Source organism: Ictalurus punctatus, chromosome 6 (genome assembly GCF_001660625.3).
Source record: "Ictalurus punctatus breed USDA103 chromosome 6, Coco_2.0, whole genome shotgun sequence".
Taxonomy (NCBI): domain Eukaryota; kingdom Metazoa; phylum Chordata; class Actinopteri; order Siluriformes; family Ictaluridae; genus Ictalurus; species Ictalurus punctatus.
Genome location: NC_030421.2, coordinates 8,450,001 through 8,463,510, shown reverse-complemented (window position 1 = coordinate 8,463,510; position 13,510 = coordinate 8,450,001). Strand labels below are relative to the sequence as shown.

Genomic DNA, 13,510 nt, shown 5'->3' with positions numbered 1-13,510 from the left:
AGAAAAAATAGGCTTTGTAACTGAAAGCAAAATGTACATTAAAAGATATGCCTTTATTAACACTGTGTCAGTAATGAATGTGTTAACTTTTAAACAGTTTTTTTGAATGCATTTTTAGATATTCTGTAATATCTTTTCTGTAACTGATTGTTGTAATTTAATAATATGTAATAAATATGCAATCTCAGTGGCAGGATGTAGCAGTTCATAGGACTATTTATTGTTTGATTTGTTTGTTTGTTTGTTTGTTTGTTTAGTTAGCTATTTAGTTAGTTACTTAGTTAGTTATACTTAAAGGTACAAAAAGTTCCTATTTGGAGAACATACACACGCACCCCCCCCCCCCCCCCCTCCCCCCCCCACACACACAGAGTGATGTCTTTGGGGTGACTGAATCGTTTTTGATGATTGTATAATTTCTTTGTTGTAGCACTGGTGCTCTGAGACACACACACACACACATACACAGACACACACACACACACACACACACACACACCTGTGCCATTGACAGTTTCTTAGCTGTACTGACAAATAAAAAGCATTTGTTCTGCTTCATTCATTCATCCAGAAACACTAAATAAGTCTGCTTCAGGCATCTCTCTCTCTCTCTCTCTCTCTCTCTCTCTCCCTCCCACTCTCCTTCTCTCTCTCTGCCTCCCGCCCCCCAATTGTCAGGAATGCTACTCCTAGCCAATTTTTAATATTTCCATGGAAACTGTTGCGGAATCTCTCTCTCTCTCTCTCTCTCTCTCTCTCTCTCACACACACACAAACACACACACACACACACACACACACACACCTGATTCATCATGACCATCAACAGAATTACACTAGAATTATGTAGCTGGATCATCTTGTCTCAGAGGAAATGAAGCAATGTTTTGTTTTTATCATCCGTGGATGAAAAAGGGAATGTAACATGTTCTTGTCCAACTGACCTTTACGCTAGAGAAAGAACAGAATTGTACTCTTATAATGATTTTATAATAAAAATAAACATCAGTGTCTTAATCACAATTGAGTGAGACATAAAATCCTATAATGGAGATATGGAGGAAGAACCCTTGAGAGGAACTGAGACTCAGCAGGGAACGTCAATCTTGTTATATTAGATGGTCTAATAATTCTGGTTTAAAATCCTGGAATAATTATGCTAATGGTTAGCAATAAGGACCTCACTGCACTCTAAGGAGGAAAAAAAGTTCTTCAAGGGTGCTCAGCAGGGAATGCCTATCCTTTTATGTTAGATAGTCTAATAATTTTGGTATATATTAAATAATTATGTTAATGGATAGCAATAAGGATCTCAATCTACTACACATTGAAAATGTTTTTCAATGGTTCTTCAAAGATTCATTGGATAATTATGGTTAATTAGCCTCCACAAAGGCTTTTCTGATAGGGAAACCCATTGCTTCTTATCAAAATAAAAGTCCCAAAGCTCATCAAGAGTCTAAATAAATTCATGATCACACAAAGGAATTTTAATTTTATGGAGGTGCAGTAGGTTGTGCTGCCACCTCACAGCTCCAGGATCCAAACCTGAACTTGTTTTGAGACTGCATGGAGTTTCGCAGCTGGTTCTTCCCATGTCCAAGCAGGTTTCCTCCATGATCTCCAGTTTTCTCCAACCTAAATTGCCCCTAAGTTTATAAGTGTGAGAATGTGAGTGTGCATGGTGCCCTGTGATGGATGGGTGACCCCCTCTGTTCCCAGAATAGAGTCTGGATCTACCGCAACCCAGACCAGGATCAAGTAATTACCAAAGATTATTGAACGAATTCTTTAAAATCGTCATGTAAACCTATAAAGGGCTCCTACAGTCTCTGTTGTAGGGTTGTACAGTAGAATAGAACTTTTATGGATTCCCCAAGAGGAACAACTGAAGATCCGTTAATGGGTCTACATAATGGTTCTACAATCATGTAATTATTACTAAAATAAGTACGCTGTAAGAAGACAACAGCCTTTTGTCAATGAAGAGTAAGAAAGAGTTTGTTGGGCAGGAGAAGGATCTGGATGGGGCAGGAGCTTGTAGGGGTCAGGAGGATGGGGGGGTAGACTGCTGGAAGGAAATCTTGAACAATTAAGTATTTTCAGCTTATCCCTCTGAGGAACAGGTGGAGTACCAACCAGAACTGTTCCTTTTGGAAGCTAAGAACCCTTAAAGAATTATTTATTTTCTAAGAGTGTATGATCTGGATAGAGCAGAAGTTTGTAGTACTATGGATGGCAGAAGTAGTATCCAGATGAATACATAGGTTACACCATGACAAGTGGTATCTGGATGGAGAAGGAGTTTAGGATGGCAGGATTGGGCTTTGGCTGGAGCAGCAGTTAGGATGGCAGGACTAACATCAGGATGGTGCCAGAGTTTAGGATAGCAAGAGTAAGATCTGGGTGAAGCAGGAGTTTAGGATAGCAAGAGTAAGATCTGGGTGAAGCAGGAGTTTAGGATAGCAAGAGTAAGATCTGGGTGAAGCAGGAGTTTAGGATAGCAAGAGTAAGATCTGGGTGAAGCAGGAGTTTAGGATGGGAGTATTAGGATCTGGATGAAGGAAGAGTTTAAGGTTGGAGGATTAGGATCTGGATGAAGCAGGAGATTAGAATGGGAGTATTAGGATCTAGATGAAGCAGGAGTTTAGGGTGGGAGTATTAGGATCTGGATGAAGAAGGAATTTAAGGTTGGAGGATTAGGATCATTTTAGTTGATCATCTCTCAAAGGGACTGTGTTTCAATTTGTGTAATATTGTTTTGGTACTGCTCTTTGTTAGGCACACTCTCTCCTTGACCTTTTAAATGTTTGAAAGCCTGCTGATTCAGACTGAATCTCTGTGACTCTGCTGCTCCGGGACAAGCTAAAAGAAGTGTCCGACTTTGGTTCCTGTCCCCATTCTCTCTTAACTTGTGATCACAGCTGATGTGAAAAAATGTTTCAGCTTACTCAAGGTCATAGAGATGGATGTGGCCTCATCACTACCTCTTTTATATAAATCCATATATCATTTCCATTTCTCTCTCTCTCTTTTTAATAATAATAATAATAATAATTATATATATATATATATATATATATATATATATATATATATATATATATATATATATATATATAATTATTATTATTATTATTTATTTATTTAATTATTGCTCTTTTTATAACTAGTCTGCATCTTCAACACTTTTGTTTCAGCTTCCTGAAACACTAAAGAACGGGCAGGCTGATCTCTTGTCTCAAACATTTTGTTGTGAATACTATGCAAAATGATCCTGCAGAAGCCATAAGTTGTTTTTTTTTTTCATTCCATTTACTTAATATATTAAATCACATTTTTGTACATCAACATCATGAAATCATAAAGTTTTCATTTTGCTGTTGTTAGTCTGCTTTTTTGAAGTCCTGAATTATTAAAAGAAAAGTAAACTGTGGGAAAGCATTGACTTGTTAACATTTTAGTTACATTTACCTTTTCTTCTCTTTTTTGCCTATAAATCGAAATATGCATACGTCTGTCTGCTTACATCCTGTTTTTATGAGCCTTTGTGTTTCAGTTTTCTGAAAATCCGAGGAACTCGCAGGCTGACGGGTTTGCTTGAATCCACTTCCATTTGCTCTTCTTGACCATTCGAGTGGAAAATAAATAACAAAACAGCGAGACTTTTTCTTTACTTGCTTTCTTCTATTATAATCACTTGAAAAAGCAGTTTGTCTGTTTTGTGAAATGGTTTGTTCAAGCTCAATGCTCAATGTGAAGGAGAAATATTGACTTGCCACTGTGGCCTCCAGTTATGTATATAAATCAGAATAGTTCCACATCTTCCTCCTCATATTCTAATGTAAGAGAAATGCTAGATGGAAGTACATGCGATTATTTTTATTTGGGATTTTCCTAAAAATTGAATGGCAGGGATCATGGAAAAGCTCAACAGAGTTGGCAACACCCAAAGGCATATCCATAGTCAAGGTCAGAAAATAGGAAAAACAAGGAAATGGGAACACTCTCTATATATACTTTATATTACAAATGTATACATTTATTTCTCAATCCAATTTAAAAAAAAATAAAATTTGAAAACCGGCCAGTGCGCATCAAGACTGGGATATGGCATGTAACAGAAAATTAATGTGAGCCAGAGGTTTTTACGCTCATGCAGGTATTAGTCAGTGATCAGTGATGATGTTGACAGTGCTGACATTTCCACCTTGTTTATTTATTTATTTATTTATTTATTTATTTATTTATTTATTTATTATTTTAACCTGTTTTCCCCAAGGGGCATAGTGGTAGAGTGTTTAATTAAAAAAAAAAAAAGAAAACCACCTCTTTCAGTTTAGGCCATGACCACTCTGGGTTTAAATCAGAATACAGGCATTTGAAGTGCAAGACAGGTACAGATTCAGGTGCATTACATTCTTAACATATGAATATATTACATACCAGAGTGATGTACCTGTTCACAATCTGTATATATCAGCATATGTAGATGTCAGTACAACAAAAAATCTGTCCTACACTCGGTATATTACCTTTTCTGAGCAGAACTTGTCATTATGGTAATAAGGGGCTGTGGCTGATCTTGTGTGTGTGTGTGTGTGTGTGTGTGTGTTGGACAGGATGTACAGGAGGACGTCGAACATGGCCGGGCTGACGTATCCTCCAGCTGTGATCCTTGCTCTTAAGGTATTCAGCGCATCTCATTTTTCCCACCGTCCATATTATTGCGTGTTCATGCATCACATTATAGTAGAATCAAACTTTTTTGTTTGTTTATTATTTTCAAACACAAAATTATTCCATGCAGCAGTTATGAGCTGTTACATGGTGACATTCCAGACTCTTGTAGAGGTATTCCTGTCTTGTGGAAATATTTTACTCTGTCTGGTTTTTCATGCCTGCTGAATGATTGCATTTACCTGGAGTTGAAAACTTGGTTGTTGAGTCAGTCTGCTTGATGGTTGGAGTCTCTGGTCGTTTCTGTGAGAAGGTCAGATTTGACACATTCCTGTATTTTATAGTCGGTTTAAAAAAATAAAAAACGAGTTCAATAGAACTGCTGAATGCTACTTCTGCTTGACATGCAGGGCTACTCACGCTATGAGAGCAACAACAATGACGATACTTCATTGTGTTATGAGTTATTTGGATCTATGATCTGTGGGAAATGTATAACCGTAATACTGTGTTGCTATGGCTTGGTGAGGAAAAATTTATAGACCATCTTGTTTTTTTTTCTATATTGAACTGCCTGAAGTATTTTTAATACCTCCTGTCATGAAGACAAGAAGTGGGAACTAACAGGGACTTATAGGAACCAAAACAAAAATGTCTTGTACAGTGACTTGTAATAGTGTGTGATGTTGTACCAAGACATCACCAATAGAAAATGGCAAATAGTTTTACAGGTGGTGAGTTGTGCCTGGTTATGATTAACCAATTTACCACAGTTCTTGAAGATTTAAGATTGATTTATTTTCTTTCTTTTTTTTTTGTTGGTCCCCAAATTGCTCAAACACACACAACAGACACAGCTGTAAATACAATGTAATCTGTCAATTAGCTTATAAAAAGAGATTACTAACATTATGAAAGGAATAAAACACTTGTGGGTTGCTGTGATAGGAAAAGACTGAACGACTGGGTATACCACAAATGCTCTTATACCACAGAAATTTGCCAGTGATTACAATTTTTTAAAATTTATGATATGATATATGATACTTTTTATCCATTTGTGGTTACATTTAATGTTGTGTTTTAGTTAGTTCCTGTTATGTCTTGCAATTTAAACGATATAAACTGTCTGCAGCAACTTGTTACCGAGAAAATCCAACATCCTTTGTCTAGAATTTTTTTTTACGCTCTACCTTTGACTGATACAAAGTCCTGACACTGGAGACTCCTTCCATCAATCTAAATAAACATCTCTTTAAAGAAAACGTCACCATGTTAACAATTCTTTGTTAAATAACAGCACGTTTTGTGTACACTATAGAAACATATTAATATAAACCTGTAATTTGAATTACAAATTATTGCCGTGGTGCAGCATGAAATAATTAATACAAAGTATATTAACACTCTTACATGCAATAATAAATAAGCTTGGTTCATCCCTATCAAATTTTGCAGAGTAATTAAAGTTAATGCATTGTTAATGACAATGTTGGACCTTATTAATAAGATAAAATCACATGACGTGAAAAAGATAAGCTCAAAACAGTGTCATCCTATATAGCTTGTCACCATGTACACATTCTTCATAGCTACAGCCAAAAGTGCAGTATAGACCAATCAGCCATAACATTAAAACCACTGACAGGTGAAGATAACATTGATTATCCCGTTACAATGGTACGTGTCAAGGGGTGGGATATATTTGTTAGGCAGCATGTGAACAGTCAGTTCTCGAAATTTATGTGTTGTAAGCAGGAAAAAGGGGCACGTGTAAGGATCTGAGTGACTTTGACAAGGGTCAGGTTGTGATGGTTAGACGACTGGGTCAGAGCATCTCCATAACAGCAGGAGATGTGGGGCGTTCCCGGTATGCAGTGGTTAGTACCTACCAAAAGTGTTCCAAGGAAGGAAAACTAGTGAACCAGAGGCAGGGTCATGGGTGTCTAAGGCTCATTGATTCTCGTGGGGAGCGAAGGCTAACCCGTCTGGCCTGATCCCACAGAAGAGCTCCTGTAGCACATATTACTGAAACACACAGTGCATCACAGTTTACATATATGTATTAATTTGGCCTTTTTTAATCAAAATTGACCAAAAAAACTAGGCTTTTAAAGATTAATTAAATCTCAGTAAAGATCTGAGGTGTTGAGAGTTAAGAGTTTTGCTCACAGGCCCAACATTGGGTCTATGACACTGGGCCGTCTTTGGGGTTTGAACTCACAACCTCATGATCACAGAATATCAACTACTACACTCCCAGCAAATACATGTACTGCTCTAAGAAATGTGAAAGTTCAGTGACTTGTACCTGTAGGCAATTTATAAAGTTCTCAGTGTTTAAAAAACAAAACAAAAAAGACAAAACAAATGCAGCACACTCATACAGTACAAGCACCATACACTGCCATCCACCACCCGATTAAAATGTGCTCAGCGGTGGTCCTGTGGTGGCATTTTTTTGGCCTCTTTTTATCTGATAGATACAGAGTTAGTGTTTTTAATAAACTGGCAATCTGATACAATAGTGGAACTATAACGAGCACTTTAATTCAGACCAAATCTCAAACAATTACACGTATTCAGTGAAAAAAATAATAAAATAGCCCGCTATTTGAGGTTTCTCTTCACAGATCACTCGGCTTTTAAATACACAGTTTATTATATGAGCAGAATAATGAGTTGTTTGATAAATGTGGGGGGGGGGATCTCCTTTAAAGGTAGCAGAGGAAAAGTCTGCAAAAGTGCAATGAATTAAGTAAGGGACAAATACTAGAAAATGGCATTGTATAATGTAAAAGATAACAAAGCATTCTAGGTGAAGGCAAGAAAAAAGCAGCATACCATACTGTGAAGCCAAGTTCATTATGTTCTGTTATCACGACATTTCAGCTGTTGTCCCATTTACACCAGGGCTACGTCGCAGTGTTAAGAAAATGGACGCTTTACTAGATGTTTTGCTTTGTGAGGAAACGTATTGTCTTTTTATTGAGCTAAAATTCTACACACACACACACATATTAATAGGCTACTGTTATACATTTGTTGCTATGGTTACACCACAGAATGCTTTATCTCACTCTCTGGTTGTTCCATGTCACTGTAGTCTATAGATCATTTGTTTTACACCGAATGTTTAATAGAATGTTCAATTCTGGTATCATATACAATAAGCAATTTTCACACGTTACACATAGAATTCAGACTGGGCTCTGTAGTGAAGTGTTGGAAACACTCCACAAAATGCATAAACGTGTGTGTAAACCGGTTCTGTCGTGTTCGCAGGACGTTGATAAATGGTCATTTGATGTCTTCACGCTGCACGAGGCGAGCAGCGAACACGCGCTGAAGTTCCTGGTGTATGAGCTGCTCACCAGATACGACCTGATCAACCGCTTCAGGGTGTGTGAGATTGTCTTTACACACACACACACACATACGCAGACACACGTCACCAAAAAATAAAAATAGCTGTTGCACTTGGACATACTCATGCTGGGAAATCCAAGTTTAGGCTTTGGCTCTGCAGAGAGAAGACTCCTACACACACACATTATATGCACACACTCTTACTGCTCACTTTTTGGATTTCCTTTCTTTTTTTTTCTCCTCCTGCTCTTTCATGCACGTCTGTGTATATTATGATTAAAGTGTTGCCAATACTTCGTACCAAAGATCATTGTTACATGCTACATTCTACCAAGACCAAATTAAGATTAAGTTAAGATTCACTCACTTTATTTTTCTTTCATGCATGTAGCAACCCAATCTTTACCCCAGTGTTATTCAAGGCTACCTTTTAACCTCCTTCTCATGACGTCTAAAGCGCTGAATGGTTTAGCTCCAGTGTATCTTGCTGATCTCCTGAAGCTGTATAGCCCATCAACCCATCCTGAGTACTTTGCTCAAATATTGGCTCAATGACTGTAACCCTGACCAGGATAAACTGGTGACTGAAGATGAACGAATGAGTTAATTGTAGAGATGCACCGATGTATCTATTTTTCTTTAATAACGTCCGATGATCAGGGCCGATTATATCCTGTCAATCAAAAGAGGGTGGGCAAACATGTCGATTTTGTGCTGTGTGTAAAGAAGATGTCTCTTGTGTGGAATGATGACAAAACTGCAGTTTGTAATCTCTGTAATCTCTGCGCTGCTAAAATTTTACACTGGAAGTGAGCAGCGATGAAGCGGGAGTTTCGGAGTCGAGTCTAATTTATTTAATTTTTTTGCTGCGCTGCTCAAGCTGAATTAAAGCGCCGAAAAAACACAGAAAAATATATTTGTAGAGTAGCATATTTCATATGTTAATATATAAAGTTTATATTATATATTACCAATTTGATGTTCAGTGATGAAGTAGAAATGGTTTTGTTTGTGGTGAGTGAATGTGAGCCTAACAGGAGGTTTTTTAGAATTCAGTCAATGTTAGTATGACTTAATAACATTCAACAAGTTCAGAAATCTTACTTTAATCTTCAGAATTTAGTTCGTGTGTTCATGTTAATTTGAGTAATGTGTGTTCTGTTGATGAGACCAGTTACTGTGAAACAACTTGTTGAAATGGAGAGAATAAAATTTTTATTTGCATTTCCTTCAGAATTGTGGGATTAATTATTATTAATTTAAAAGAAGATATAAAAGGCAGAACTATCGGTATCGGTTATCGATATCAGCCGATATCACTCTGAATAATCGGTTATCAGTATCGGATGAGACATCTAGTATCGGTGCATATCTAGTTAATTGTCATGTTATAGAGAAGAGCTGGATGGTCGGTGGATGGTAGTTGGTAGGTGACCATATTGGGGAGAAAATGGAGGAAAAAATAAAACAAAGCAATTTATTTTTAATGATACAATGTATGAGCCTATTTGTATTAACCTATCAACCAACCAGTGTATCTGGCTTTGTTACAACATAGACAAGAACGAGGTAAATGAAGCAGCGAGAGTAGGAGGACTGCAGGCAGAGCATTCGAAAACTTCTTTCTTCATTTCTGGAGGTTTATATTGTGCACAGTCAGCAACTGTTCTGCTAATTTGCTCTCTTATAGGAACACCCTTTAGTGCACCTTTGACAGCAAGTGTTCATCATTGCAATGTTCTCGCTTGCATTTCTCATGTGTAGACGAACACCTCTGAGTCTATGAGTCTTTGTGTTTGTGTTTGCGCGTGTTTAAGCCTTTTGCGTAACCATACTCGTTGAGAGAAATCAAGACAAAGGTTGAGACGGAACACTGTAACAATAATTTCATCATTTCTCAGTTTCCAACTGCAGAACCATTAACGTCAGTATTCTGGGTTTTACCCATTTAAACACGACTCCCTAATCACATTGTGTATCACTTATGATATTACTCGATCACTCCCTGGACAGTTACACAAAGAACCATAAAACACTCAAAATACAATTGATCCTGAAATTAACCAGCCGTAATAATGGTAAGACACAATATTGGACAAAAAAACAACAACAATTTCTATAGCCATGATGAAAACAGGTTATAAATCACCTCAAATGGTAACTACCCGGCAACTAAATGAGAACTAAAGAAAAACATACCGCGCTATATAAGAGCACATTACCAGTTTGCACTATTTTATACCTAGGAAGAGCAGGTGGAATTAATGAATCATTAATAATTCATCCACTCACAGAGCACCAAGAAAGCAAGGAAATGGTGCACTGCATTGTATTAAAATGTTCCCATTTAAATTGTGAATGGCTGACATTAAAGAAACATTACAATGAAGATGACAATTTGTGAGAGTCACAGGCAGTTGGTGCCATATGATTGAATAAAGCCAAACATGCTCATTAATTATTCATCAGTTTCTCAACTCATCCTCAGAAAAACATCGCTAACCTTTGGGATCATATGAATTTGGGTATGTAGGGCACTGCGAACATGGTTCCTTAGGAACAAAAGACATCTGAGAACATCCATCCATCCATCTTCTATACCGCTTATCCTTCCTTCAGAGTCACAGGGAAACCTGAAGCCTATCCCAGGGAGCATGGGGCACAAGGCGGGGTACACCCTGGACAGGGTGCCAATCCATCGCAGGGCACACTCTCATGCACAATCATACACTACGGACACCTTGGACATGCCAATCAGCCTACCCTGCATGTCTTTGGACTGGGGGAGGAAACCCCCACAGCACGGGGAGAACATGCAAACTCCACACACAAGGCCACGGTGGGAATCGAACCCCCGACCCTGGAGGTGTGAGGCGAACGTGCTAACCACTAAGCCACCGTATAAAAGTGTCACAACATAGGCCTCTGGAAGTAAGGGGAAATAAGTATTCAGACCCTTAATATATATAGTGCCCAAATACTTTTTTTTTTTTTAAAAACACACATTGTTGTTTATGCTTATGAATACAAGTTAAGATAAGTCATGAAGTCAAGTTAATTTGTAGTTTGAATGCACTGGAAGTGTATTAAATAACAAAAAGAAAAGTGTCCCAAATGTTCCAAAATTGGAATGAAATGTAAACTTCATCATTGCTGTTGGTGCAACAGTATTTTAGACACTTACGTAGATAACATGCTAAGTTAACAACTAGTAAGTAACAGCTAGTTAGTGTATTAGCTCACTAGGCAAATAAAAATAAAACAATTCAGGAATGTTGGGTGATGGGTATGTAAAAATATATTTTTTAATATTATTATTAAATTATATGTAATTACTCACATAATTAAGTGCCTATTACGTTTTAGACAGTGATCATCTAGTATATCTTGGAGATAACAGTTTATGTTTTTATGTTTTGTTAACAAGCTTTGGAAGATGCTAGTCAAGGATATCATGTTATAATGGCTTGTGTTTGTCCTTACGCAGATACCCGTGTCTTCTCTGGTGGCATTTGTGGAGGCTTTGGAGGTTGGCTACAGCAAGCACAAAAATCCGTACCACAACCTGACCCACGCTGCTGATGTCACCCAGACCGCACACTATCTGATGCTCCACACTGGCATTATGGTGAGCGAAGGAAAAAGTCTCCTTTTAGACTAACTATGGCCAAGTTTCATTTTGGCAATATTTCATCTAGTAGGTTAAGATAGTACGTTAGCAGTCATTTGTCGAGCTTTCGACACTGTTCAGTGACTGTTTTGTACTTTGGTGTGTCCTAGCACTGGCTCACCGAACTGGAAATATTGGCCATGGTGTTTGCTGCTGCTATTCACGACTTCGAACACACTGGGACGACTAATAACTTCCACATCCAGACCAGGTACACATGCCCTGCCATCTCATCCCACTGATCAGATCTATTCCTTAGGTTCTATTCAATGGCATTTTTTTAATATAAATTTTTCCATATTTCCAAGCAGTGGAAATCGTGGCCATGGCTCATGGTGGTCTGGAGAAATGGTGGCTCAGTGGTTAAGGCTTTGACAGGTTATTAGTTCAAATCCCAGTAATCTCTTGAGTAAGACCCCCAATAGGGTCTGATTGGTTTACAATAAGTATTACAGTATTGGAAAACACTAAGTAGTGAACAGAAAAGGAGGAGTAAGGAGTTGGATAATGGCAGCAGTTCTGATCTCTTCTCTGAATGCGTCAGACTCTCTGTTGAACTCTTTGCTGATATCGTTGCTGTTTTTTTGCGTTTCCTGCCAGATGACCTTCGTCTCGCACCGACTCATAAACCTCAAAGATGCATGTGTTTGCCAGGAGAAAGATTTCATGCTTTAATTCGTCATCTCCTGCTGTTATCCTGAGTGTCTCAAAAAGCAAAACAATGATTTTTGCTTTCATGCGGGAAAAAAAAGTGGTGATTTTTAAACAGTATATAAACCTTTATTTTTCCATCACTGATAAATGAGAGATGTAATACATGGGAGATGATTTCAGTTGAAACGCAGGGTTTTTGGTTAGTTTTTTTACCTTCAAGATGTCAATTTCTCTTAACCTCTCCCTGTATTTCTTCTGATCTCCGAAGCGCTCTGATTTTCCCATTCCCAAAGGGAACAAAATCCATCATAGTTCAGCAAAAGCGATCAGCAGGTGTGAGGATGTGCTGTATTCAGAAAGATTAAAGGGGGGTATACATTTTCTTTTTTACATTATTAATGTGAAGCGCAGTACAGGGACTGTATGAATCTGAATTGTCCAGCGATGATTTATTGGCAGTTATGTTGACTATATGTTGAAGAGGGGATGGGTGGACATGTGGGTATCCTATTTGGAAATAAAAAAAAAAAAGTTCTTATAACTAACATCATTAACAGTCTTTAGAGATTTTTTTTATCTTTAGAGAATTTACCATCACCATTAATAAACCAACATAATAATGTTAACAAAGTAGTTCACACAAGTGAAAATTAGTTTACAATAACCAACAAAGTCCTAAGAAACCATGCATTATTATTATTTTTTTTTTCTTGTTTTCTCATGATCTTGACTTAATTTTCTTGTGATCTGAACATTATGGATGAACCGGTACATTTTTACTTTGATCAGGACTCACTCAAGCTGAAATAGCTCTATGTCTGTCAGTGATAAAAGACTTCCACACACTTGAGAAGGGGACATCTGTCTCTCCTAATGCAGAGATAAAGTCCATCTCTACAGCGGGGAATTATTACATTTATGAAGGTGATGGCGAAGACGCCAATGTGCATGGAATACCTGTCCCATTCACAAGGCGTGATATTTTCACGTAACTTTTTATTATGTCGAGATCACGAGAAAACAACTTTTATTATGTCGAGATCACGAGAAAACAACTTTTATTATGTCGAGATCACAAGAAAACAACTTTTTTCCCTATTATTCCCCAAAACGTGATCTCCGCTCCTCCAGTTCTGG

The 13,510-nt window shown here is 37.6% G+C and overlaps 1 protein-coding gene across 2 annotated transcripts in view; it reads left to right on the top strand.

Moving 5' to 3' along the window:
* Window positions 1-13,510, top strand: part of pde1a (phosphodiesterase 1A, calmodulin-dependent) — an 88,199-nt gene that overhangs the window by 64,690 nt on the left and 9,999 nt on the right. For both annotated transcript variants that reach the window (XM_053680814.1, XM_053680815.1), the window contains 4 exons: window positions 4,623-4,689; window positions 7,966-8,082; window positions 11,537-11,677; window positions 11,830-11,930. In XM_053680814.1, coding sequence (XP_053536789.1) covers window positions 4,623-4,689; window positions 7,966-8,082; window positions 11,537-11,677; window positions 11,830-11,930 — 426 coding nt within the window. The remainder of the gene's footprint in view (window positions 1-4,622; window positions 4,690-7,965; window positions 8,083-11,536; window positions 11,678-11,829; window positions 11,931-13,510) is intronic.